At 57.7% G+C, this 27,539-nt stretch overlaps 1 protein-coding gene across 6 annotated transcripts; it reads left to right on the forward strand.

Annotated features, from left to right (window-relative positions):
* Nucleotides 1-5,159: 5,159 nt before the first annotated feature.
* On the forward strand, nucleotides 5,160-27,115 carry ZBP1 (Z-DNA binding protein 1). 6 transcript variants are annotated; one of them, XM_045053453.1, is made up of 11 exons: nucleotides 5,195-5,324; nucleotides 6,176-6,377; nucleotides 9,510-9,731; nucleotides 10,290-10,355; nucleotides 10,733-10,906; nucleotides 12,128-12,292; nucleotides 13,884-14,090; nucleotides 15,059-15,289; nucleotides 19,823-22,125; nucleotides 25,767-25,933; nucleotides 26,237-27,115. In XM_045053453.1, exons 2-9 carry the CDS (start codon nucleotides 6,344-6,346, stop codon nucleotides 20,062-20,064), a joined length of 1,341 nt encoding a protein of 446 aa, XP_044909388.1. In that variant the 5' UTR covers nucleotides 5,195-5,324; nucleotides 6,176-6,343; the 3' UTR covers nucleotides 20,065-22,125; nucleotides 25,767-25,933; nucleotides 26,237-27,115. The 6 variants fall into 6 exon arrangements, with proteins under 6 accessions (XP_044909389.1, XP_044909388.1, XP_006929695.2 ...); XM_045053454.1 differs by lacking the exons at nucleotides 25,767-25,933; nucleotides 26,237-27,115 and adding an exon at nucleotides 19,537-19,692 and having other exon boundaries at nucleotides 5,160-5,324; nucleotides 19,823-19,965; XM_006929633.4 differs by having other exon boundaries at nucleotides 19,823-25,933.
* Nucleotides 27,116-27,539: the final 424 nt, after the last annotated feature.

Below are 27,539 nucleotides of genomic sequence, written 5' to 3' on the forward strand. Positions count from 1 at the left end.
GCTCACACTTTGTCTCTCAAAATAAATAAATAAACTTAAAAAAAAAAAAACCCAAAAACCCACCAGAACTAGTGACCAGAAGGCTTACTGATACCATGAACAGTCAGTTAACGTGTTTTGTATGTTACACAGACACGTTTGTTTGTGTATAGTATTATATACTGCATCCTTACAACAAAGTAAGTTGAGGAAAGAGAATGTTCCAAAGAAAATCACAAGAAAGAGACAACAGATTTACCCTACTGGATCGCATTTACCCAAAAGAAATCTGGGTATAAGTGGATCTGCACAGTTCAAACCCTTGTTGTTCATTAGGTCAACTCTCGGAACAGGAAATCCTGTTTCAAAAAAGAAAGAGGGGCGCCTGGGTGGCTCAGTCGGTGAAGCGTCTGACTTCGGCTCAGGTCATGATCTCACGGGTTCAAGACCCGCATCAGGCTCTGCTGACAGCTCAGAGCCTGGAGTCTGCTTCCGATTCTGTGTCTCCTTCTCTCTCTCTGCTCCTCCCCTGTTCACGTGCTCTCTCTCTCTCTCTCTCTGTCTCAAATAAATAAATAAGCATTAAACAATTTTTAAATAAAAAGAAGTTACACATTAACATGTAAAACTGTTCTATTCTCGACGCAACCCCTGTCCCCTTCGGCACACCCCCATCCACAACCCAGGAGGGGCCACAAGTCCCAGAAAGGCAGGACTCCTGCCCCTATGATGTGCGTCTCTGCAATTCCCCCATCATACTTTCTGGGCATAGAAGTCTCAGCATCTCAGGCCTATGGATGTTTCAAGAGCCTTTGAACATGTTTGAGCCCCAAAATATGGGGTGGGGGAAGGGAAGGGCCACACACTGCAAAATCAGGATCCATAAATGTTTAATTAAACGTCCAGGAAACCTAGCTCATTAATTGCTTCCTCTAGTCATCATAAAAATGTCATTACGCTTCATTATATTTGAAACGAATTTATAGGTGAAATCTTCTCATGTTGCCAGAAATCCCGAGAACACTGGACGCCCAGTGAAGAAATCGTGGCCAATTGTAATTAATGAATTACTTGTAGGCAAATAATTTTGGTAGTAACATCATCGAAATCTCTTTTGATTATCAAAATAAACGTTAGATGTGAATTCATTCCAGTACACTTGTTGGGATGTCGGGAAGGGCTTTCTGCAGAGAGGTGGGGGTGGGGAGGAAGCGAGAACAGCCTGGTGGTGGCCTCACCTCCCTCCCCTTGCCCGTCTCTCGCCAACCTTCCTCAAGCACCACGGCTACCTTTCCCCAGCTCACCTGGGAGGAAAATCTCCCAGTGGCCTTTTCTTTGTTCCCAGCGAAAAATCTCAAGTTTCTACCACGGCCATTGATGCCCCCGGCCCCTGCCTGCCCCGCCCCCCCCCCCCCCCCCACCACCCCGGCTCACTTTCCCGGCCAGCACAGCTGGGAAATGTGGGATACCCTGGACTCGGCCTGAGCCACGCGTCAATCTTGAATCGGGCAGTGTGGCCTCTTCTACGGCTGGAGCGAGAAGTAGATCCAGGAACCAGCGAGGGGAGGCCTTCTTCCTCCCCCACCGCGGGCCCCAGCTCCAGGGCTGGGGTGAAGAAAGCACAAAGCATTAGTTGCTGAAAGACCAGAAGAAATGGGGACAGCTCTGTCAGGGCAGAGAAGGACAGCTGGGGGTCACAGAATGATGATATGAGTGGCTTCTGTTTACGGAGCTCCCTTTTCCAGCAGGAGAAACTGAGGCTGGGAAAGAGTAGTGACTTGCCCCCGGCCCTCATCTAGAAGGTAGGGGTGCCGGAGCCCGAGCCCCACGTCCGTCCAGCTCCGGTGGACGCAGACGACAAATAGAAACCCGCTGCGCTCTGCCCTGAAGGGCGGCGAACAGAGTCAAGGCCGATCCGGACGGGGGCTGCCACGGAGAACCCGCTGCCTTTGACAAAGCGGCTTCCCCTGGTCTTTGGTCCTCACCCTCTGCTCATAGCTCCTGTAACCGTGTGCACTCCCTGTCTGCCCTGGCCACCTCTGGATCTCCGGCCTTTGCCCCCGACCGAAGACGCGTCATTACCCACATCTGGTGCCTTCAGACCTTTCCTCTCCCTCCCCCGAGGTGAAGTCACAGCGAAAATGTGAAAATAACATCCAAGCTGCCTGGTAGAAGGGAGACTGGGTTTTGCCAACACAATGTGCAGTAAAAATATCTCTTAAAAGAGAGAGAGAGAGAAATTTAAAGACTGGAGATCAGTAACATGTAATTATCATCTGGTTTGGGCGGAGAGTTCTAATAGTTTCCAGAAAAACACAAACCATGAAAAAGGAATGTGCTTTCCAAGGCAAAAAGAGATTTGGGCTCCGGCATGCGGTGGCCCCATCTTGGAACTCCTGTGGCCTCCGGGGCCCTTCCCACGCAGAGGAGGGAGGCACCTATTCCCTTCCTCTCCTGGTCTGCCTTCCGCACTGCACAGGAGGCTCTGAAAATGTGCAGACTGCCCTTGAACTCAGCCTCGAGCCTGCTCAGTAGATAGGCTTTTGTGAGGGGCCATACCTACAGGCGCAGAGGGAGTATCGAAGCTCCTTCCTTGGGGGACCAACAGAGCCTCGAAATGGCAGGGACAGCTTGCTTTCCCCCAATACCTGTTGTCTCCTATTTTGAAATCATAACCACCACCTCCCCCCAATTTTAGCTCAGTGCATTGTGACCCAGAAAAAGCACCATCTCTCCTTGCCTTCCTTGCTGGGCCATGGTACTACCGGGATGTCAGTTTCACGTGTGTGCAACTTAAGATACTTATCCTTCTTCTTTTTCTTCTTTCCTGCTGGAAGGAATGCAAATGTGATGGCTGGAGCTTCAGCAGCCATCCTAGATCATGAGGCCAACCTGGGAATGGAGGCCACAGAGGGCAGAACAACAAGATAGCGAGGCCAGAGGACCCAACACCATGGTGTGCCACGCCAAACCGGGACCGCCTATCCTACTGTTATGGGAGAAAGAAAGAAGCATCCGCATTGTGTAAGCCACTGATATTTGGGTCAAAGACAATCTTTAGAGTTAAAATTACCTTGACCCAGCAATTGCACTACTAGGCATTTATCCAAGGGATACAGGTGTGCTGTTTCAAAGGGGCGCATGCACCCCAATGTTTATAGCAGCACGATCAACAGTAGCCAAAGTATGGAAAGAGTCCAAATGTCCATTGATGGATGAATGGAGAAAGATGTGGTCTATATATACAATGGAGTATTACTCAGCAATCAAAAAGAATGAAATCTTGCCATTGGCAACTTCGTGAATGGAACTGGAGGGTATTATGCTAAGTGAAATTAGTCAGAGAAAGACAAAAATCCTATGACTTCACTCATATGAGGACTTTAAGAAACAAAACAGGGACATAAGGGAGGGGAAACAAAAATAATATAAAAAAAAGAGGGGGACAAAACATAAGAGACTCACAAATATGGAGAACAAACTGAGGGTTGTTGGAGGGGGTGTGGGAGGGGGATGGGCTCAATGGGTCAGGGGCATTAAGGAATCTACTGAAATCATTGCTTCACTGTATACTAACTAATTTGGATGTAAATTTTAAAAAATAAAAAATAAAGTTAAATTAAAAAACAACAGGGGCGCCTGGGTGGCGCAGTCGGTTAAGCGTCCGACTTCAGCCAGGTCACGATCTCGCGGTCCGTGAGTTCGAGCCCCGTGTCGGGCTCTGGGCTGATGGCTCAGAGCCTGGAGCCTGTTTCCGATTCTGTGTCTCCCTCTCTCTCTGCCCCTCCCCCGTTCATGCTCTGTCTCTCTCTGTCCCAAAAATAAATAAACGTTGAAAAAAAAATTAAAACAACAACAACAACAACAACAGCAAAATTACCTTGAAAACCTCTTAAACTGAGAAACGCAGTTCAAGACAATCCAGATCTTTTAAGTGAGGACCCCACCCCACGCGCTGAGACACTCCCAAATTCCAGACGTGTGATGGAATGCTAGGGAATGCCTTGGGTTTTTGTTTTTGTTTGTTTGTTTGTTTGTTTGTTTCTGGTGCCTAAAGTTATATTGCAAAGATGCATCACGTCACATTTTCCAACTCTGGCCGCCCTTGAGAGCACCGATTAAGTGTTAGATGGGATGTGCTTTATCTGATTTATTATCTCTGTTTTATCATTAAAGAAACCAAGGCCCAGTGAGGCAAGGACCCAGAGCTAGGGAAGGACAGGGCTGTAGCTGGGACCCGCCCGGAGAAGAAGGCACAGTCCTTGTCTAGGTGCACCTCCCAGGAGTGCTTGGCTTTCCTACTGGTTCCTGCAGCTCCAGAGCCAGTGTGCAAGCCCCACGTGGCTTCAGGATGGGGCAGGGAGGGATGGGGACACAGGGAGACAGGGGCATGAAGGGACAGAAAGGGGCCATCCAGGGGCACCTGGGTGGCTCAGTCGGTGAAGCATCCGACTTCAGCTCAGGTCATGATCTCACGGTCCGTGGGTTCGAGCCCCGCGTCGGGCTCCGTGCTGACCGCTCGGAGCCTGGAGCCTGCTTGGGATGTTGTGTCTCCCTCCCTCTGCCCCACCCCTGCTCATGCTCTGTCTCTCTCTGTCTCAAAAATAAATAAAAAACATTTTAAAAAATTTAAAAGAAAGAAAGGGGCCATCCAAACACTGTCCAGACAGACACAGGCCATGAGGGTGCCAGCCTCCACCACTGAAGCACAGCTCAACCTTCCAGAAGCGAATCTGACCCTCAGGATTCAGCCTGACCTGCAACCCTACATAGGCGCCCGGCTCGAGGCTGGGGTCTCAGGCCTCTACCCTAAGAGGTCAGCAGCATGCAGGGAAGGAGCCAAAGAGCCCGGGTAAGAGAGGCCAGGGAGGATGGGCAGGAAGCCCGGAGTGGGACCAGACGGAGTCGGGGTTTCCCCGGGAGATGGTGACGGGTGGGAGGTCCCCCTACATCAATGAGACCACGAGCAGCCCCGGGGTCCAGGTTGGTGATCGAGCGCCACCTGGTGGCCCATCGCGGCACGGCGCCCCCCCCCCCACCTCCCAATGGGGGCTTCCCCAGAGCCTCCTCCCTGAGGGCGCCTCCGCAATCACCCTCCACACCCCCGTTACCCCGCATTTAAAGTCAATACTGCCGATTCCTAGGCAGAAACAAGTTTTCGATTTTACCCCAAAGAACAAAGCACCATTGTAATTTCCTGTTGCTACTGAGCGTCCCACGAGGCAGGGGCAGGGCGCAGCCTCCCCTGGGACGCACGCCCCGCCCCCAGCGCAAGGCTGTGAGTGATCTGGGTGCCCTGTGGGCGTCGGGACTGTCCCCAGCTTGCTCTGCAGACACCGCTCCAGGTAAGCCAGCCCCTCCCTGCCCAGACGTGCTGGGGCAAAGTCCCCCGAGGGCAGGGCTGGACCCTCCCCAGGCCTCTGCCGCTGGGACCCAGAGCCCAGAGACTTCCAGGGCTGAGTTCTTGCCCCTCCTGGCCCCCTGGCGACTGCAGGCCCCGGTTTCCCCTTCTACTACCTGGTGAAGAACAGTGGCTCGGAACTACCTGGGAGTCAGTGGCCCCTTTGAAATAAATGAAAGTGATGGGTCCCTTTCCCGGGTATGTGGGTGCCTAGCTGGGCTCATGAACGGAGATGGCACCCGGGCATCTGGCCAAACTGTTCAACTGGCTCATCCCCTTTAGTCCTCGCTAAAGGAGATGCAGCTACTTTTTCATGTAGCCCCGTTTTACAGATGAGGCAACCGAGGCACCACTAGGTTCTGTAACTTGTCCAAAGTCGCACAGCCAGTAAATCGTGGGGCTGGATGAGAACCCAGCCTTGGACAAGTGACCCCCTCTGACCTAAGCCTCAGTCTCCCCTCTGAGAAAAGAGATCAGGATTGGCCCGTCCCCTGGGGCAGTGAGAGGGGCATACAAGATTGGAAAGCATATGGTAGATGCTCATTAAAAAGAGCTGTCATTGTGATACAAACACGAATGGTTCCAGGTGCCTCGGCCCATGTGTGGGCACCAGGGTGGGCTGCGGTGGGCGCCCAGAAGGTCCGGAAAGCCCCGTGTTTCCAGAGAATGCTCCGGGCTTGCCAATCTCAGCTCCTTCCTTCCAGAATGTGGCCGGGGGCCTTGCTCATCGATTCTGCTTTCAATTTTGTTTCTTCCTAAAGCCACACACAGGAGTTTCGTTTTCTTTTTCACCAGAAAGCCGATCGGGGTGACTAGGCCTGTTTCTGGAGCGTGGACAGCAAACACCCGAGTTCAGCCACGCAAGCACCCCTCGCCTCGACCCGGCCCCTCCTCTCCGAGCCCCCGTGCGGGGGCCTCCCGCGCTGTCCCCAAGTCTCCGCGCGTCTCGCGGCGGCCACCAGCATGGCCCAGGCCCCCGAGGACCCTGGCGAAACAGGTACTTTCTCCCTTCTAAGGCATAGCGGGGGTTCCCAGTGGGACTTTTACTTCTCTTTCTGGCTCCTTTCCTTGGCCGGATCACAGCAACGGTAGCCGACCACACATCCCTAAGCGCAGGGGTCAGGAGAGACGAGGCGGGCCCAGGGACCGGTCGGGGAGGACCTGCTCTGCCCCGGTTAGTACCGTCTGCATGCATTTCAGGAGCCCTCAGGGGCCAGCGCTGTGAAGTTTGCATTTCATACAGGAGATCACTGCGTCCCGCCCACCACAGCCGACACTGGGCTCTGAACTCGTGTTCATTTTAAGAAATAGCGAGTTGCTTCGAGAAGAGGCGTCCGGGGACACCTGCGGTCCCCTTCTTCCTCAGATACCCCTTCACTCCTGGAAGAACAGACCAAGGAACCACATGCTGAGCAAGTGCTGTGTGCTAAAGGGCTTGTGGGCTGTGGGCTGTGGGCGGTTTTTTCGTTTTGTTATCATTAGCTCATTTACTCCTCACTACAATCTTGGAGGTAGCTGCCCCCTTTTTTTTTTAATTTAAAAACTTTTTTTTTTTTTTTTTTTACATTTATGTATTTTTGAGAGACAGAGCATGAGCAGGGGAGGGGCAGGGAGAGAAGGAGACACAGAATCCGAAGCCGGCTCCGGGCTCCGAGCCGTCCGCGCAGAACCCAACGCGGCTTGAACCCGCGAGCCGTGAGATCGTGACCTGAGCCGAAGTCGGACGCTTCACCGACGGAGCCACCCAGGCGCCCCTGGGGTAGCTGCTCTTATCCCCACTTTGCAGATGGAAAAAGTGAGGCACAGAGAGGCCACATAGCCAGCGGACCGCAGAGCTGGGGCTCAAACCCAGGAAACCAGCCATCAGGGCACCAAAAAGAGGAAAAGTGGTGTGCTGGGGAGGGGTGCCACCACGGGGCATCCCAGGGCCGGGGCTGGTTTCCAGGTTTCTGTTGTATGTCTCCCCCCCCCCCCCCCCGGGGACACGCACGTGCTCACCACTCAGTAGCTGCACTTAACTTCTCCCTTCCAGGTTTTTCTTTCCTTACCAACTTGTCACTTACACCTCAACCGTTTTGCAACTTCCCGTGTACAGATTCACCAGCCGGAAGGCCCAGGACAAGAGGCCAGCCAGCCCTACGGACTTGGCCTTCACTTTGACCTGCTTGGGGTGGAGGTGGAGGGAGGCGAGGAGGCCTACCCAGGGGCAGGCTTTTCAAGAATCAGAACTCTTTTCAAGACAAGGCAGAGTCAGGCTTGCTGTTGGCTGGCTGGGGCTCTCCGGCCGCTGGAGGCAGAACTTGGCAGGTGAAGGGGGTGGGGGGTGTCCCCGGGTGTCCCGACGGCACTTCACCTGCGGCCGGCAAGGACGGACATGTCTGATCACAGGACAAGCCTCACGGCCCAGCTGCGGAGGCAGCAAATGCATCACCCCTTCCCCGACCAGCGTTGCCACCAAGGAACCCGGGAAAAACCCAGAAGGCAGATGGGGCTGTTGCAAAGGGCCCCGGGTCTTCCCTGGGAGGGTCTTGCTTTGCATTTCTCTTGGGCACTTGGGGGACAGATGTTTCCTGGCAAAAGCTGAGGCTGCTGCCCACAGGGCTCCCTCCAGCTCGCCGGGCACTGCGTGTGACCTGCTTTCCTCTGCCCACAGAGCTACCGGCCTGGGTTTGTGGGAGCCTGTCTGAAAGCAAGAGGGGCCATTCAGAGCCCCTGGGGTTCTGCTTAGGGTCGTGAAGCTCAGGAGGGGAAACAGAGACCCGGGAGGGATCTGCCCGTGCCCTGCCCTGGGTCCTCTGGGCGGACACTTGTCCCAGCGGTGGGTCACTCGTTTATTCAAATGCTGTTTCCCGGGCACCTGCTGTGTGCCCGGTGCTGTGCTGGACACCAGAGGTGCTACGGTGGACCCGCAATCACAGCAGGGGGTCCCCGGAGCCATTCTGCAAGGGCCCCACCCGCATACACAGCACCCCACTCCCCAGGGCATCCAGGACGGCTCCCCACAAGAGATGGTGTTTGAGCAAGACCCGGAGACTGAGTGGATGTTGGGGGGTGTAGAGAGGCGGGAGGGTGTTTCTGGCAGAGGGGGCATTACGTGCAAAGGCCCGGGGGTGAGTAGGCTGGAAAGAGCACGAGGGCTGTCGAGGGAAGGGTCCGGCTGCCGGTGGTGTTATTGCCGTCCTCCGGGAGACGGAGGTGAGGGACGGGCGGAGGGTGGGGGGGCGCAGAGGGAGACAAGGGATTCGAGAGAGCAGGGAACAGTGTTTCTAGGCCTCTCTGGACCTGGGCTTTGGGGAGAAAGATCCGTTTCCGAATGTCTTTAGCTTTCTGGCTTGGATGACCACCACCACTGACGTGGAAAGGGAGCCCCCGAGGACGGACAGAGGGCGCAGGGGGGCGACGACAGCAGGCCTCCCAGGAGGGACTTTGCCTCCCTCCCCGCTTCTTCCTGCTCCTCTGCCCTCAATCTACCCCACCCTGCCACCTTCCGCTCCCCTGTGCTCTGAGGATGTCTGAGGGCTGAGTGCTCCCCTCCCCCCACACCCCGCCCCTGGCCCTCAAGCGCCCGCACCAGGCAGAGGGTGTTCAGAAGGCTGGGGTGCCTCTCTGGCCATCAGTCTGTCTGGCCAAGGTCCTTTCTTTCTTTCTTTCTTTTTTTTTTTTTTAATTATTTTTTAACGTTTATTTTTTTTTGTTTGTTTGTTTTTAAATTTTTTTTTTCCAACGTTTTTTATTTATTTTTGGGACAGAGAGACACAGAGCATGAACGGGGGAGGGGCAGAGAGAGAGGGAGACACAGAATCCGAAGCAGACTCCAGGGCCTGGGCCATCAGCACAGAGCCTGACGCAGGGCTCGAACTCACATACCGCGAGATCGTGACCGGAGCCGAAGTCGGACGCTTACCTGACTGAGCCACTCAAGTGCCCCTGGCCAAGGTCATTTCTGAGCAGCCCATCTGCCCGTCACCGAACAGAGGCGTTGTTAGTGAATGTCTGCTCGGGTCTCCGCCCCTGCCTCTGCCCTGGACCCCTCGCACGGGGACCCCCCCCCCCCCCGCCCCGAGCTTCCGGCCCCGGCTTGATCCAAGGGAGGCTCCGTTCTCTCTCTGCCCCCCTCTCCTTCTCCCAGACCTCGAGCAGAGGATCCTGCGGGTGCTGAGGGACGCTGGCTCCCCTGTGAAGTCCGTCCAGCTGGCAAAGGAATGCCAAGTGCCCAAGAAGAAGCTCAACCAGGTCCTCTACCGGATGGAGAAGGAGTCGAAAGTCTCCCTGGCGGGCCTGGCGATGTGGCGCCTGGGCGAGGGAGGGACCGGAGAAGTGGTCCCCACAGAGCCGGCCCAGCTCAGCCAGGGTAACCTGCCCCCCGGGGGTCGGGGTGGGCCCAGCGCGAGCAGTCCCGGCAGCGGACGAGCAAGGTCCGGGCCTGGGTTTTAATACGGGCCCTGCCCCTCGAAGGTGCGTGGCATCCCCTGGCCGTGCCTTGATTTCCTTTTCGGACCACCGGACGTGACAGCAGGCCTGGGGTTGCCAGGGGGCGAGGCGGAAAGGGCCCAGCCTCCTGACCTCGCGAGGCAGGCACTCAGCAGAGCCTGAATAGTGATGATACGGGCACGGCGACGATAAGAATAGAACAGACTTAGCTCCTCCGTAGTTCTGCAGGGCAGAGACCAACAGGGCCGGCTTTCGTCAGGCGCCCACAGCGGCTGACGGTGGAGACGGGTGGAGGGCACCTCTGCTCTCCGCCCAGAGAGCTGGGTCGGCCGAGGAGAGGCAGGGCGGGTCTGGAGGCAGACTTGTTCGGCCCTGGACGCGGAGGCCGGCTCTCCCACGTGCGGAGGCCGCCTTGGTCCCATGGAGTCCCCGTCCCCTCTCCTGCCCCTCCACCCCCCACCCACCTTTCTTTCTCCAGCGGCGAGGCCCCAGCAGGACGCAGCCGCGGTTCCAGAGGAACCTGACCCTCAGCTCAGCGAACAGCGTAAGCACCCCCATTTTCTTTCAGCTGCCGGGCCCCGGGGCCCCTGACCCCAAACCCTCCTGGGCCCCTCGAGATGTTACTCGTGCCCCACCCACCGAGGGGTCCCCACACGGTATCCGGGGGGGAGGTTCAGCCCGCACAGCGGAGGACGCGCGTGGCCAAGGCGCCACCTCTCCGATCAGTGGCCCACATCCACTGCCCGTCGGCCCCCGAGCCACAGAACGACCTCCGTGCTGTGATATGACCACGTCCTGCAGACGGGGAAACTGGGCACAGGGGGTCCGGGGCTCCCCCACGTCTGCACAGCCAGCAGACAGTGGAGCAGACAGATTCAAGCTCCGGGGTCCCCCTTAACCACCCACCGCCCTGCCTCGCAGAGAAAGCCATCTATAGGTTTCTGGAAGGCACCGGGCCCTGTAAGGCCCTGATCATCGCCCGGGCCCTGGGAATGAAGACAGCAAAAGAAGTCAACCCACACTTGTATGATATGAGAAAGAGGCACCTTCTGAGTCTTGATGAGAAATCAAGTCTATGGTCGATTTATCGACCAGGTAGGTCCTTACCTGCTGCCCCCAGGTAGGTGGGGCAGGGTGGTGGAGAGAGAGCGTAACATCTGACGCTTGGTCCTTGCCTGGGCGCCCTGCCAGCCCCACCTTCCTCGCCAGACCTTCACAGAGGCTTGCAGGGGTCTTGCGGATGGATCACTAGAAGGGGGCAGGTGTGCTGGTGGGAGTGACCAAGGAGGGCTTCCTGGAGGAGTGGCCCGAGGTTGCAGCTGCAGAAAGCAAGGGGCCAGGAAAGGAGGTGGCCCGCTCCTAACTGTCTCAGCCCCGGGATGTGGGGCTCACCCTGAGTTTGCTAACAGTTTTCTCTCAGCACTTTGCCCAACGTGCAGTTTCGAAGCTGCTGGAAGGGAAGGCTGGGCTCAGACACCCACAGGGTGGGGTCCCGGGTGACCCCTCCACCAGGTGCGGCAGGCGCGGAGCCCCGCGTTTGGGGTCCACGAGGACGTTCTAATTTCTCTTACCATCGGAAGAAAAGATGAATGTTGTAATAATAATAAATGGTTAATCACGACCCCAGCTTAGATTACATTTGTCTCTCATCCCAACACAGTCGCGAAATGTAATTTTGAATATTTTTTATGGAGAAAGGGACCCACAAAGACACAAGAGCTCAGGGGCCACAAAGGTGGGACGTGACCCTGTGAGCGGAGGCGGCAGAGGCCCCGGCAGGTGCTCACCTGGCCCCCATGGGACTGACACCCAGCTCACGGCCCCCAAAGGGGGTCTCAGTGTCCCTGGCACGGTCGCATGTGACAGGGCCAGATCTTAAACACTGGTGAAAACTCTGAATTCTTAAAAATGTCCGGTGAGCCAAACAAAGCTCATCCAGTGGCCAGAAACAGCCCGTGGATGGCCACCTCGCGGCCTTCTCTAAAGGGAGAGGGGTCCTGGGGTTCAGGGGACAGCCGCAGAGGAGGAGGTGAGCAGTGAGGCTCCCAGGAGCCTCCTGAGGTCGGCAGAAGATGCACAGATAGGGTGACCCTCTGTGGTGACGTCCAAGCAAGGCTCATCTGAGACCCCTGTGGGGCTTGTTAAACACGACGGCTCCTGGGTCCCTCCTTGGACCTACTGACTCGGGACCCCCGGGGGGGGGGGACGTGGGGGAACCTGTGTTTTAATAAGCTCCACAGCGGATTTTGTCGCGGCCATCGGTATTTGGAACCCCCGGAGAGGTGCAGAGGGCTTGGGTGGAATATTATTTTGCAGATTGTGGAGGAAGAAGCGAGTCCCCCGCGATTATTTACCAGCAAAATCCAATCAACATGATCTGTCAGAATGGACCAAATAACTATATTTCCATTGAGAACTCGGAAGACATCCAGATTGGACACGGGAATGTCATAGTGAAGCCAACCGCCTCTGGGGAGAATGGTGAGTCCTCTCAGAGGCACCCTCAGAGGGACCCGTAGGGGCACCTGCTCCCTCTGGGTGGGGGCCGAGAGGGGGACATTCAGCCTTTTTTATTTTTTAATTTTTTTAATGTTTATTTATTATTGAGAGACAGAGAGAGAGCATGAGTGGGGGAGGGGCAGAGAGAGAGGGAGACACAGAATCCGAAGCAGGCTCCAGGCTCCGAGCCGTCAGCACAGAGCCCGACGTGGGGCTCGAACCCCCAAACCACGAGATCATGACCTGAGCTGAAGTCGGACGCTTCACCGACTGAGCCACCCAGGCACCCCCCAGGACATTCAACCTTTGAGGAGAAAGGGCAGCTTTCACATCTCCAAGGTCATCCCTAACAGCCTTCCTGAGCATGAGGAAGTCTTCCTGCACACCTGGATCAAACCTCTCCTGCTTTCCCTTCATCCCGATAACCTTTGGCCTCCGTTTCAATGGGATCTGATATTTTTCGATGAGACATAGCTTGGTTCACTCTCCTCCAGTAGAATGTCACAAGGGGTCATTGTAGTATTTTGTTTGTTCTAAGACACACTTTCCCCCCACATTTTAACGGCTTAGAAACTGGGATGCACCTGGCCAGTGGCGTCCTAGTTTTGATAAAATACAATCCCGCAGAAGAGTGTTTATTCCATGCCAGGCCCTGGGGTGAGAGGGGACGGGGCCACCTCTCGGACCAGCCGTGGAACACGAGGGACAGCATCAGCCCGAAAGCTGGAATACTCCCTGTGACCTCAAGACAGCCCTTCCCTACTCTGGGCCTTGGTTTCCCCAACTGTGAAATGAGGAACTTTGTTTTAGAATCTGGATCAATGGTTCCCCAACCTTAGTCCTCCCAGTTTGGGCCATGCCCGTGTCGGATTATTTTCTTCATGTTGTTAAATGGTTTCCCTTTTTATCTACTCAAATTTATTTTATGATTTTATCTTAAATCTTTTAAAAAATGTTTAGTTTTGAGAGAGAGAGAGACAGACAGACAGACAGACAGACAAAGGATCCAAAGTGGGCTCTGTGCTGACAGCAGAGAGCCCGAAGCGGGGCTCGAACTCAGGAGCCGTGAGATCAGGACCTGAGCTGAAGTCGGACGCTCCACCGACTGAGCCACCCAGGCGCCCCACTTGAATTTATTCTAAAGTGAACTTTTATAGCACTACTTGAAATTAAAAACCAGGCGATTTACCATGAAAATAAATACTGAGAAAATAAAGTAATGTCAGGGCTCTAAAAGCCCCGTGTTGAGGGGGCGTTAAAGATATGCCAGCACCTGAGGACACCTGCCCCGGTGGGGTCAGAGGGTGGAGGGCACTAGGGGGCAGAGGCTGTGCTCACTGACTGGGTTTTTGAGTGCCCGGGTGACGCGAGGCCCCAGTCATAAAAACCCGGGGACCCCCACACTGACTGTTCTGCTGGGCCCCCCTGCTCTCCATCAACAGCCTGAAATGCTCATTCCCAGCCTGGCAGCGGCCTGTCTTCTCCGTCCAGCCAAGACTTTGCATGTATGTGTGTTAGGGAGGTGTGGGCAGAGGGTGGGCGTCAGAGGTCATGTTGCTGTGTCCCCTGCTAGGTTCCGTGGCTCCCCTCCACCTCCCTCCCATGGCACCAGCAGATCCCCCGACGCAGAGCTCCCCGGCTGCAGCCTGGGCGCCCCAGGACATCCGCTTGGAGAAGTCTGTGCTCAGACGGGTGTTGCTGGGACATGGCAACAAGATGAGCCTTACCGGTGCCCCGGCCGAAGGCCCGGCTGCCTGCAGCCCCACTGGCAGCCCCCCAGGTAACCCATCCCGCCCCCGCCCCACCCCATTCAGCCCCTCGCTGCGCGGAACACGAGCCAGTCTTTGCGGGGAGAGAGGCATGATGGGAAACTCCTTTCCTTCCACCAGGAGGCCGTCCCACAGAGTACAGCAGGTGGGGTTTTTAGAGCTCGCACTCAGGATCCCATTCCCCACCACCACCCCCGCTCAGGAAACCTCAGTTTCTTCATCTGTACAACAGACACAGGGCAGCAGAGGCCAGACCAGCTGAGGCAGAGTCAGAGGAGATGGCCAGACTGGAATGGCATCTAAGGAGGGTAGACAGGAGTCATCTGAGTACCAGATGCCCTACTAAGCACTGTCGATGGTGACCAGAGAGCCCAGGCTAAGTCGTCCCCAGCCCTGGTCGTCCAGAGACAGGCCAGGGATGACAGCAAAGAGGCCAGGGAACACCAGGAGGAGAGTTTCCAGAAGTGGGCAGGCCGATGAGGTCGGGGAGCTCCGTGGGGACCGGCAGCAGCGGTCGGTGGTGACCTGAGGACACAGAGGAGGTGGGAGTACTGTGAGCAAGTCTTGTCCAAAGTTTGGATAGGAAAGGAGCCAGGTGGGGGCTGGGGGAGGCTGGGGACAGGCTATGGTTGCATGAAGGTTTTAACCAAAGGTGGAGGCGGCATTCCGGAGCTGTGGGGAAGCCAGCAGCAGAGACGGGAGCAGGCGGCAGGAGGGGGCGGTGGCCGAGTCCCAGGGGAAGGGTGCAGGTGGCCCCTGGGGGGCAGTGACCGCCAGCAGTCCAGGCTGTGTGCAGAGGCACGAGGGAGGCAGGGTCTCTGCTGTGGACCAAGCCTGGTCTGGCCCACCGGGGGGACCTTCAGGGAGGTGAGCGGGCCAGGGAGGACTTGAAAGCCAGGCTGGGGGGTCAGGGTTTGGGGGCCACCATCCAGCTGCTTGTGCAGCCCTCCTGACATCTCTGTCTCTGACTGACCCACAGTCTCTGCCACCACTGTTGGCTCAGGAGCTTCGTTCAAAATTCCAGGGTCCAAACCAGGACCTGACTGCAAGGCAGATGGGATCCAGAGAGTCCACATCAGTTCATGCTTCCTTGAGGACACTGCCATTGGCAATGGCAACAGAATGACTGTCATCTCTGGGACAGCTGGTCCAGGAGTTGCAGAGCCTGAGGATAGCAGAAGGGGCCCTGAGGAGCTGGACAAGGATGCAGGTGAGCCTGGGACAAGGTGGGCCCTGTGTTCTCTCTCTCTCTCTTCCTCTCATCCATCCATCCACCCATCCACCCACCCACCCACGTACCCACCCATCCTCTACCCATCTCTCCATCCCCCCATCCACTCACCCATCCATTTACCCATCCATCCATCCATCCACCCACCCATCTGTCCATCCATCCATCCATCAGCCACCTATCTATCCATCCATCCACCCACCCACCCCCCCATCCACCCACCCACCTATCCATCCATCCATCCATCCATCCACCACCCATCCATCCATCCATCTATCTATCCATCCACCCACATATCCACCCACCCATCCATTTAACCACCCATCCATCCATCCATCATCCATCCATCCATCCATCCACTCATCTGTCCATCCATCCATCCATCATCTACCTATCCATCCATCCACCCACCCACCTATCCGTCCACCCATCCATCCATCCACCCACCCACCCACCCACCTATCCATCCACCCACCCACCCACCCACCCATCTGTCCATCCATTCACCTGTCCATCCACCCATCCACCCACCCACCTACCCATCCATCCATCCACCCACCCACCTATCCATCCACCCACCCATCTGTCCATCCAGCCAGCCAGCCACCCACCTGTCCATCCATCCACCCATCTGTCCATCTATCTATCCATCCATCTATCCATCCATCTACCCACCCATCCATCCACCCATCATCCATCCATCCATCCATCATCCATCCACCCACCCACCCACCCACCTACCCATCCATCTGTCCACTCACCCACCCACCCACCTATCCATCCATCCACCCATCTGTCCAGCCAGCCAGCCAGCCACCCACCCACCCACCCACCTGTCCATGCATTCACCCATCCATCCATCCATCCATCCATCATCCATCCATCATCCATCCATCCATCCATCCACTCATCTGTCCATCCATCCATCCATCATCCGCCTATCCATCCCCCCCATCCATCTACCCATCCATCCCTCATTCATCCACCCACACACCCATCCATCCATCCATCCACTCATCTGTCCATCCATCCATCCATCATCCGCCTATCCATCCCCCCCATCCATCTACCCATCCATCCCTCATTCATCCACCCACACACCCATCCATCCATCCATCCACTCATCTGTCCATCCATCCATCCATCATCCGCCTATCCATCCCCCCCATCCATCTACCCATCCATCCCTCATTCATCCACCCACACACCCATCCATCCATCCACCCACCCATCCATCCATTCATCCATCATCCAGCCAGCCAGCCACCCACCCACCCACCCACCCATCCATCCATTCATCCATCATCCAGCCAGCCAGCCACCCACCCACCCACCCACCTGTCCATCCATCTACCCATCTGTCCACCCATCCATCCATCCATCATCCGCCTATCCATCCACCCACCCACCCATCCATCCATCCATCATCCATCCACCCACCCACCCACCCACCTACCCATCCATCTATCCACCCACCCACCCACCTATCCATCCATCCACCCATCTGTCCATCCATCCAGCCACCCACCCACCCACCTGTCCATCCATCCACCCATCCATCCACCCATCCATCCATCCATCCATCATCCATCCATCATCCATCCATCCACCCATCTGTCCATCCATCCATCCATCATCCGCCTATCCACCCACACACCCATCCATCTCATGCATCCATCCATCCATCCACTCATCCATCCATCCATCCATCCATCATCCACCTATCCACCCACACACCCATCCATCTCATCCATCCATCCATCCACTCATCTATCCATCCATCCATCCATCCATCCATCCATCCATCATCCACCTATCCACCCACACATCCATCTATCCACAGTCATTCTCAAGTCTCCCATTTCCTGATGTCTGGAAGGCAGTAGAGGTCATAGCAGAGAGCAGCTCTGGAATCAGTGTATGGAGTGAAATCTTTTTAGCCAAGCGACCTAGCCCAGCACTTAGCTCTGAGCCTGTTTCCCATCTGCGACATGAGGATGGTAATTGCCTGTGGCTTCTGGTCGTGGTGAGCACTGGGTGGGCTCTGTAGGCAAAGCCTCAGCCCTGTGCCTGGCCCTGCACGTGCCTTCAGGCAGCGTCCAATATCATTACCATTGGTGTTATTTTAGGCCTCATGGGAAGCACTGGGGCGCCACAGTGAGTGAAGCTCTGTCTCAGAGAGAGGTTAACCTCTCCCTGCATGGTGGCCGCCACCTGCTGGAGGCTCAGCACACGTGCAAGGTTGCGGGGGGGCGGGGGGGGGGGGCGTCCCGGCTGGCGGGAGGCACAGACAGACCCTGCTTTCTTCCACCTGGGTGCTGTCCTTGTCTGTGGGCAGAGGGGCTATAGAGGGCCAGCCATTCCCCTTCGACCAAGCACACCCACGCTCCTGGTCTCAGTCCGACGGCCTGCCCTTGGCCTCACGAGGGGCTGGGAGCTGTCACCCGCACCCCGCTGAGACTCAGAGGAGGGGGCTCCACGGCCAACAGGACGACAGGGCTGCAGTTAGCCGCCTAGCCACAGCTCTGGCCCCGGTTGTGGGGCCAGGTGACTTCAACTCTGCTGCACAGGCAGGAGCAAGGTGGTGGCGGCAGGGGGAGGGTGTCCCGGTCTGGGGACGAGCGTGGGCAACAGGTGAGAGCAGGATGGCGGGTGAACCGAAGCGTCAGTGTGACCCGTGCACACTTCGTGAAGGGCAGAGGCCAGAGCACAGCTCCAGGCCCCATGGAGACGTTGGCATTTCTTCAGGGCCACGGGGAGCCACGAAGGAGCTCTGAGCAGGAGAGGGTATGGCAGTGTGAAGGAAGGATCGGGGAAGATTGCAGCTCCTGACTCTCTGGGATTGGGATGAAGGCGTCCTACTGTCCCTGTCGCGGTCGGAAACCCTAGACTGGCTGGCGACTGGTGCCCTAGCCGGCATCCACCTGCCCGGGGGGCATCTGTGCTGGATGCGAGAGGGTCTTGCCATCCTGATGGCGGGGACCTTGAGCTCCCAACAGGGAGGGGAGTCAGTAGGGAGAGGGCACCCTCTTCCTCACTCCCCGGAAACCTCCACAGAGGCACACAGGAGCCCCAGGGGTCGTGGACCACCCCCACGTGGTCTTAGGACTGGCCAAGACCCTCTCGATGGAAGGAAATTCAGCCCTCCATGTTTGAAAAATTTTGTCCCTCCCCAAGGGCTAAGCAGTGGCGCTGACGAGGCCTTAGTCACTCTGCACCCCTATCCACCCTCCTCGCTGGCCTGAAGAAGGTCTAACTTGTCACTCAGGTGATGGGCAGGATCCCGTCCTGAGAAGTGTAACGTCTGGCAGGTTTTCCTCTTCTGGGGGGAGGCGGGGATGGTTAATCACAGACCATCAGTGCCGTGGACTGTGGTGCCCTCTTTGGGGTGTCTGTGAGCTGAGGCGCCTGCATGGGCCATCAGCAGGGGCGCGGGGAGCTCTCGGCTGCCTGCCTGCCCGGCTCACTGCTGTGACGCCCGGATGGGTGACATGATCTGGGGGTCCCGGTGCGACGTGGAAAAGCGGAGCTCCTTGTTCAACGTCCGAATCTCGAGACACAATGGAGCTTTTTTTTTTTTTAATTTTTTTAAATCTTTATTTATTTTGAGAGAGAGAGACAGAGCACAAACGGGGGAGGGGCAGAGAGAGAGGGAGACACAGAATCGGAAGCAGGCTCCAGGCTCTGAGGCATCAGCACAGAGCCCGACGCGGGGCTCGAACCCACGGACCGCGAGATCATGACCTGAGCCGAAGTCGGACGCTCCACCGACGGAGCCACCCGGGCGCCCCAAGACACAATGGAGCTTTTTAAAATTTTTTTTTCAACGTTTTTTATTTATTTTTGGGAGAGAGAGAGACAGAGCATGAACAGGGGAGGGGCAGAGAGAGAGGGAGAAACAGAATCGGAAACAGGCTCCAGGCTCTGAGCCATCAGCCCAGAGCCCGACGCGGGGCTCGAACTCACGGACTGTGAGATCGTGACCTGGCTGAAGTCGGACGCTTAACCGACTGCGCCACCCAGGCGCCCCTAATGGAGCTTTAAACTGAGTGAGCACAGGGTCCCTCTGAACCCAGGCCCAGGCCACGTGGCTGTGAAGCTGGCCCTCCTCGGAGCCTTCTGGAAGACGACCCCTCCTCTGTGCGGTACTCCTCAGTCGCTCAGACCACTGGGTCTTTCCAAGAAATGATGCTGCAGCCGCCTGAAAGCTTCTTCCGTCTTTCCAGTGTTAGGAAGAAGCAACTCACTCCCTCATTCAGCAGTTCTGCCCCTGTCCCCGCTCTGAAACGCTCGCTCACCTGCACTTCCAGCCATGAGCAAACCAGATAAATAGTCCAGGAAGGACCGGAGACAGCTCACAAAGCAAGAGAGGCTGTGGCACTGTGAGCAAACCAACAGTGAAACCCGGGGAGGGGCGGGCAGTGCCCTGGTCCCCAGCGAGCCAGATCGCTCCGGTTATTTGAGGTGAGGGGGCCCGGGTGTCCCTTTGGCAACAGTTTCTGTCTTCCCCAGGACCCCTCTCCGAAGGTGCGGAGCCCAGAAGGGAGTTCCCTCCGGACCCGGCTTCCTCCCTCAGCACCAACGTCTCGAAGCTCATCTCCCACCTAGAAGCCGTGACTCTTGAAAGCAGGGATCCCCACAACGCCGAAGACGGCGGCCGGGTGGACAGAACCCCAGCCGTGGCGTCCCAGGGGGAGGTCGAGCCCAGAACAGACAGCCAGCCTCTCTCGGAAAGAGCAGGCGAACGCCAGTGAACCTCCGGTACTATGCTTTCTGGGCTCTGTAAGTGTCCTTTTCGCTTTCTTGCCTCCTGACACGCGACCGGCAAGGGTCAGCGTTTGGGCTGGGCCTGGCCTGGGGCTGGGTCACCTCTGTCCCTACCACCACCTTAGCCTGCCTTCCATCATGGCTACCCACTGTCCTCTCACTCAAGACCTGACTTCCTCAAGGCCTGTTATGGCTGCCTGACCTCTTTCCAACTCGACCTTTCTAGAACTTCCCTACCTTGACTTTGATCTCTCGGCCCTTCTTAGCTGAACTTCCAGAAAACAGATCCCTCCCGTCCGGGCCCCAGTGGGAGTCACTGGCCAGCCCACGGGCCAGGGGACCTCTGCTGGCCAATCATCAAGGAATGTTTGTCTTACGCCAGCATGGTGCTCGCGGGTGGACGGGGTTCCCTTGGAAGGGTTGTGGGCGCAGTGGCATTTCCAGAACAAAGGAACGGAGTGGGGTTGGTTCAGAGGACACTCGCGGAGGGATGATGGGAGGAAGACAGAGAAGGAGAGAAGAAGGTGGTGGTCAGCCGGGCAGGGCTATTGTGGACTCGTGTGTTCCACTCGTTACGCCCACGACATACACAATGCCACGCCCGTACGTCACTCTCTTTTGTGTTAACTCTACTGGACCATGACTGTCCAACGCCCAGGAGCCACGTCCCCTGGGGCTAGCATCCGCCTTGGTGGAGGAAGGGCTGGCTCATCACAGAGACTCAGTCAAGGAGGTCACTAACCAGGGGTGCCTGGATGGCTCGTCGGTTAAGCGTCCAACTCGATTTCGGCTCAGGGCATGATCTCAGGGTTTGTGGATTTGAGCCTTGCGTCGGGCTCTGCGCTGATGGCCTGGAAGCTGCTTCGGATTCTCTCTCTCCCTCTCTCTCTGCCCCTCCCCCACACGCTCTCTCTTTCGCTGTCTCCTTCTCTCTCAAAATAAATATATATATATATTTTAATGTCACGGATCAAACCTTTATGCCTTTTCAGCTTGGCTGGAAAGATCTTGAGTTCCTCGACACGTTGATCAGTGCCCGGACCAATATATAGTACTTCTGGTATGTCCCCTAAAGGGGACGCGTCCTAAGGCATTGTTTGAGCCCCTGGATCCAGCCATTCCTGAAGCAGGATCTGTCTTTGCTCCTGTCCATTAGATGAGCCCATGTGTCTGTCTCCTTAGTGTGGAAGTCCGCTCCAGGCGGCTTTCAGTTTCCCAGTGTGGTATGTCCCTCTCACCTCTGCCGCCGCCTTTCCTTAGCTCTACGCTACGCAGCCAGCAGGTCTCGGCTGAGACGCGACCTCGTCCAGGAAAGCTTCCCAAGCTCTCATCCCAGCCTGTGTCTCTTCGCTGCCCCTGAGGCCTCCTGTGCTTCCCTGTCAAACCCGTGCCATTGCCTTGTTACTCGTCTGTCTCCCAAAACTCACTTTGTTGTAGATGACAGAAAGCTGGGACCCACTTCCCACAAAAGGGGATGTGCTGACTCTTCTCATGCAGACAAAGGCCAAGCACGAGTCTTGCTTCAGGAGCGTCTCCGTCCCGGAAGGCAGACAATGTCTCGGGACGCAGCCTCCCTCTTTCCGTCTCTCTGCTCTGCTCTCCTCTGGGTTGGCAAAGATGGCCCCTGGCGACCTCGCTCCTGGCCCCCACCCTGAGCACCGCTTTCCAATAGCCGAGGCCAAGGTGGATGGCTTTGGTCATGTGACCACCTCCCGGCTGAGGTCATTAGCCGGAACAACGGGATGCTGTGATTGGCCGACTGGTGTCACATGATCTATCCCTGGCACCACAACGGGGGTCAGTCAGCCACCCCCAAATCACCTGGCTTGAGGGCGTGGCCAGTGCTCTAAAGTCACAGAAAAGGGACAGGCGCGGAGCTCAGAAGTCCACCGCATCTCCCCCCGGCATCGGCCGGTGAATTCCCTGGGCACGGGGGCCTGGTCTCTCCCCTCTGCACCCCCGGTGAATGCTGGACAGACCCCCTTCGCTGTGCGCCATGCGGCCCGGCCCTGGGGCTGCCGGCGGAGGGCGACCCAGCCCTGACCGCGGTGAGCACTTCGCAGTCGGCGGGAGAGGCGGGCATCGCCATGGGTCCCGAGCACGACTAAGCACAGGGGGGTGGGGGAGGGCGGAACCCCCCGACACACTGTCTGGAAGGTCCCCGAGGCTCCTGGGGGAGGAGAAACCCGTGAGCCCATTCTCCCACCCCTGGCGGAGCGAGGTCGGGTGGGGTGGGAACGACGTTCTAGGCGGGACCACGGGCGGGGCAGACGCCCGGGACCGGAACAAGGGACCTCGTGCAGAGCTCCACCGTGGGTTGGGTGCTGGAAAGCACGGTGCGAAGAAAACGTGCAGGAGGTTGGCTGGAGGGAACCGGGTGCCCGACCACGTGTGCCTGGGACTTTGGGCTCGACCCTGAGCGCCGTACAAGCCCCGCCCTACCTGTCTCCCAGGGACGACCTGGCGCCCCACGGGCTGGAATTGCCCGGCCTGCTGGGGGACAGTTCTCTCTGCCACCGTGTTGACCTGGGGCCCCCAGATCATTCCCCCCGCCCCCGGGATATCCGCTTGGCCCACGTGCCACCGGGTCTAAGGGGCTGGAGATTGGCTTTGGCTCGCTGCGTCTGGCATCGCCTTTCCTCTGTGGCGAGCTGAAAACGGCTCGCCTCCAAGTTTGCCCCAGGTCTGTGGTTAACCAGGCCCCGTCAGCGGAGGATCCAGGAGCCTCAGTCCGCACCGCCAGCCCCGGGCGGGAGCGCTCCGGTTCCTGCGAGATCTCCCCTCTCTGTATAATTAATTCGCCGTAAACACGCTGACAAAGCACTGCCAGCGGTTAATGGGGGCCGGAGGTGAAGGTCAACGCTGGGCTCTTCAGGAGAGAAATTAACTAGCTACCATTAGCTAGCCGGGACTGATGAAGTCCGTGCAGCCCCCCGCCTTTTGTTCTCACCAGCCCTCCACCCACGCAGCCTCCCTTCCTCCCTGAGCTGGGCAGACAGAGTTTGCAGTCCCCTGACTTGAATGGGGGGCAGTCTGCTGCATGAGTCAGAGGTGGTCTTCCCGAACCACCGCAAACTGCTCACAAATGCAATTCTGTTTTCTCGTCCAGCTTCCCTACTTGTCTCGGGATGAGCCCAGGTGGGACCCCTCCCCTGGGGGGTGTTAGCCGACAGCCAAGGTGGGGGACTCTGAGCAGCCAGCAGTCTAGGGAGTCGTTCGGGAGCATCTTGGCTGTGACAGAAACGTGGCTCACCTAGACTTACCAAAGAATCTGTTTGCTCGTGCCACTGGGAAATCAAGAGACAGCTAGCTTCAGGAACGGCTAGATCCAGGGACTCAAGCATTACACTCAGGCTTCTCTCTCTCTCCGTCTCTCCGAGAGACTCTCTTCATGTGTCTGCCTGCTGCTCAAGGCTTAGGGCCTGCAAGTTTGGCAACTCCAGCAGAAAAGGGATTCTTCAAGCCAGATACTGCGGGTAGGATGTCCCGGAGAGGGTTCGGATTGGTCAAGCACCGGTAACAGGCCTGGGGGGGCTTGTTAAGTGGAGCCCACGCCCCGGGGCGGAGCCTTCCAGATTCTGAGTCGGAAGGTTAGCCAACTGCCCAAGGTTAGGAAGGTTAGACAATTGCCCAAGAGGTAGAGACGGGAGACCCCAGGCCCCTGGGCTCCTAAGCCAGGAGAAGCAGCCTGGCTCCCACCGCCTGGCTTCACTTTTTGTGACACGGGATTCCCTCCCTCTCTTCCCCACCCCCACCTGGGACCCTATGGCTTTTGTTGCCCTCAGTGGGCTCTCCACGAGCTGCTGGAGGGGGGACGGAGGTCTGGCTGCTACCCATTTGGGCCTTGAAGCCCCCAGAAGGCCCGGCATCATCTGGGGGCAGTACAGCCAGGCCCGTCTCCCGGTGGGAGGTGCTGGGGTGCACAGACACAGTCTGGAACGGAAGCCCTCCCTGTCTGTGCGACCTCGCCCTCAGGTGCCCCTGTGACGGCCCGGGGCCTCAGTCTTCTCCTCTGCAGAATGGGCCGGGGAGGCAATCGAGGCACGTTTGCTAGAGGGTCAGACGAGATGGTGCTGAGTCACAGCCAGCCGGGCCACACGCGCACGAAACCCAGCATGGATGGTTCCCCCTCAGGGCCCGTGTCACCCACATCTCCCCTCTGCCAGGGACACGTGGCAAAAGTCTGCAGACATGTTTGGTTGTCCCAGAGACAGAGGGTGGGGTGGTTTCCTGTTACTGCTGTAACAAATCACCATGAAGGGGTTCAAAAGAACCCAGGCTTCCTCTCCGACAGGGCGGAGGGCCAGAAGTCCCGCACGGGCCCCGCTGACAGGTCAGGGTGTCGCAGGGCGGCTCCCTCTGGAGGCTCTAGGGAGAATCCGTCTCCCGGCCTTTCTGGCTTCCCGAGGCCACTTGCGTTCCCTGCTCGTGGCCCGTCCTCCACCCCCGACTCAAGCATCATCGCACCTTCCGCTCTCTCTCTCTTTCTCACCCTCCGTCCTCCTCTAAGGGCCCTTGGGATGCCACGGGCCCCACCTGACAAGCCGGGACCATCCCCTCCCCCCATCTGCGCGAAGTCTGCTTCGCAGGGTCGCAGCTTCTGGGGATTAGGGCAGGGACATCACTGGGGGGCATCATGCAGCCCCTCCCCCCACAACAAAGAGCCACCAAGCCCCAAATGCATGCGGAGCCACACCGAGAAAGCCTGCCATAGGTGACATTGTTGTTTCCATCATTAACATCATGAAGACCGAACCATGAGTGGGGTGTGGCATTGCGGTGCTAGGAGTAACCTGAGTGTAACCTCAGGTAAACCCCGGCAGCTCTGGGCCTCGGTTTTCTCCTCTGTAAAATGGGCAGAAATAAGGACAGCACCTTATCCACAGAGTTTATGCCGAGGTCTTACACTGTGACTCAGCTCAGGGCGCATCTAACAAACGCTGGTGTCCGGGCTCACCCCAGACCGACCCAGTGTCTGGGGCAGGGGTGGGGGGTGGGCAGGCGTATTGTTCAAAGCTTGTCCCGTGGTCCCAAGGAGCCCTCCCCTCCCCCCGACGCTGAGCTGTCCAGGGCTGACCCCAGGTGGGCACACCCAAGATACCAATGGGTCACGGCCGTAGTTGTGACCCCGGCAGCCCCCTCACCCAGCATCACGCTCTGTCCGGTCTCTGTGACAAGAGGGCATCAGGGAGGACAGGAGCCAGACCCCAGAGGGCCCAGCCGGCCAGTGCAGCCAAGCTGGTGCCCCGCTTTTCACAGCCTTGGGCCGAGCGCCCTCTGGTGGCCGCGAGCTGGCTGCAGCACGCGCTGGGCTCGGGAATTGCCAGGGTCCCAGCTGGGGACCAGGCCAGGGGTGGTTATGCGGCCCCATTCCCTCCCCCAAAAGTGGCCAGACACACAACGTTCTACCTGCGACTCTGGGGGGGCTCACGGTGCCCTAAGCCCTTCTACAGGTCCCAGGTTAAATCCCTGCTCTGCCTTCTCATCAGGGTCTCCCTTCCCACTTAGGGCCCCAAAGTCAAAACCCCAGTGTCGGGCAAGGGCTGATGGTCTCTCGTGGGGAACGTTCCTGCAAGCTGGGACCCCTGGAAATCCCCAGCCCAGCTTCTGCAGGGGCCCCAGGGATCTCACCTGAGACCACGCCTGTGGCCTTGCAGCCCCGAGTCCCTACAACAGCTGCCTTTTCCAGATTCCCGCTCGTACGGACTCACTCAATCCTTCCATGTCGTCCATGACGAAGGGGATTCTTACCCCTTTCACGTGGTGAAAACACTGAGGCACAGAGAGGTCAAGCTACTCTCCCAAGGTCACACAGCCCGGGAAGAGCCTGCTGGGATTTTAAACCTAGGAGGCAAAGTGAGTGAGGACAGCCCAGATGGGGGCGGAAGGAATCCTTCGTACATGGAGGGCCACATGACGCTTGGGAGGTGGGGAGGTGGGGCTGGGGGTGACAACCTCTCGGAGCACACAGCCCACAGGTCCTCACGTTCGCCCACCACGCAGGTGGACCGCCCCCCCCCCCCCCCGCAACGCCACCTGGTCTATGTACAGGGCGGGGCTCAAGTGAACAAGCTCGGGGCCACCCTGGGGTCAAAGTTCAGCCCCACATGTCAGTGTGTGAAAGGGATCGTCGTTCCTTCCTTTCAAATTCGTTTTCAGGATGACCTCAACATCTGGCTCACAGGAGACCCCGCGTCAGTGTCGCTCACTGCACATTTCTGAGCCAGCCACACCTCGGAGCTCCCTCCCCGCCTCGCCCTCCTAGACGGCTTCTTCCTTCTCTGACTCCTGGCATCGCCCCAGTTTTGCCTGACAGTCGGCTGGGCCAGGTCGGAATCGGGATCTGCCTGCCCCTGGCGATGCCTGTCCAGGCCTGGAGGACAGCAAGCCTCCCGCTCTGGGCCTGTAAGGCAGTGCTTTAAGAGGTCACATGTTTAACCCTGACGATGACCCCACGAAGTGGACAAACTGGGATTTTGCCCATTTTACAGACGAGCAAACTGAGGCTCAGAGGAGCAAGCGCACCGCCCAAGATTAAAGGCAGATCTGACTGGTCCCCTCTGTGCGTCCACTCTCTGAGTGTCCCTTACGGGCACTCAGGACCCTCTGACTCCAAAAGGATCCCGGGGCAGGTCACGGAATGGCTATGGAGCAGACATTGGGAGGCCGGGGTGGGCCCGGTCCCCAGCGCCAGGATGTTTGGCCCCCAAGGTGGGTTCTTCAAGACCCCCCTTTGCGTCACGGCACCAAAGACTCTGAAGTTTCGATCTTCCTCAAGGGAAGCAAAAGCAAAACCAAGAAATTCTGGAAAACTCACTCCAACCGCCCAGCAGGCCCGAGTCAGCCCTGGACCACTTCCAAAAGTATGCGCTGCTGCTCCGATCACGTGGTTCGAGAATGTTCCCTGACGCAGAACGAGATCCACACCCAGCGGCGCGTGGGGAACGAGCCCGGGGGCCACAGAGCTCCCTGTGGGGCGTGATTCACTTTTCCGATGAAAGAACGTGTCCCTGCAGGTGTGGGGCTGTGAGGTCCCAGGCGGTCGGTTTCTTTCGGCTTTTTCTGGATCTTCGACTTTATCTGCGGGGCACGTGTGCTAACTGGGTAGCTACAAACACCTACAAGAATGGAGAGGATCGGTGGGGACGGGCCCCCCTGTGGCCTGGACACTGTGGGCCGTGACCTGGGCCGTGGCCCTGCCCCTGGCCACCAGGTGGCGCTCCAGATCTACTTTTGCAAACGGAGCCCCATCTGGGAACTAACTGGGCAGTGGGACAAGGGGTCACGGGGTTCCACTTCTCTGCCTCAGTTCAGCCCAGGACCCCTGGGGCGGGGGCTGGCGCTGGAGGTCCTTTCCAGGGCCGGAACTCTGCATTTTAAGACCCCCCTGTCCCTACCCTGTCTCTGTGGACCGTGTGGCTTTCCTCTGCCGAGGGGGGGTGACCACTCCGTTCATCTGTTG

This window comes from Felis catus, chromosome A3 (genome assembly GCF_018350175.1).
Source record: "Felis catus isolate Fca126 chromosome A3, F.catus_Fca126_mat1.0, whole genome shotgun sequence".
Taxonomy (NCBI): Eukaryota; Metazoa; Chordata; class Mammalia; order Carnivora; family Felidae; genus Felis; species Felis catus.

Coding starts and splice junctions, on each gene's coding strand:
- ZBP1 (XM_006929633.4), top strand. CDS start 6,344: ATGGCCCAGGCCCCCGAGGACCCTGGCGAAACAG. Junction 10,907..12,127: donor ATGGTCGATTTATCGACCAG/GTAGGTCCTTAC, acceptor ATTATTTTGCAG/ATTGTGGAGGAAGAAGCGAG. Junction 12,293..13,883: donor AACCGCCTCTGGGGAGAATG/GTGAGTCCTCTC, acceptor GTCCCCTGCTAG/GTTCCGTGGCTCCCCTCCAC.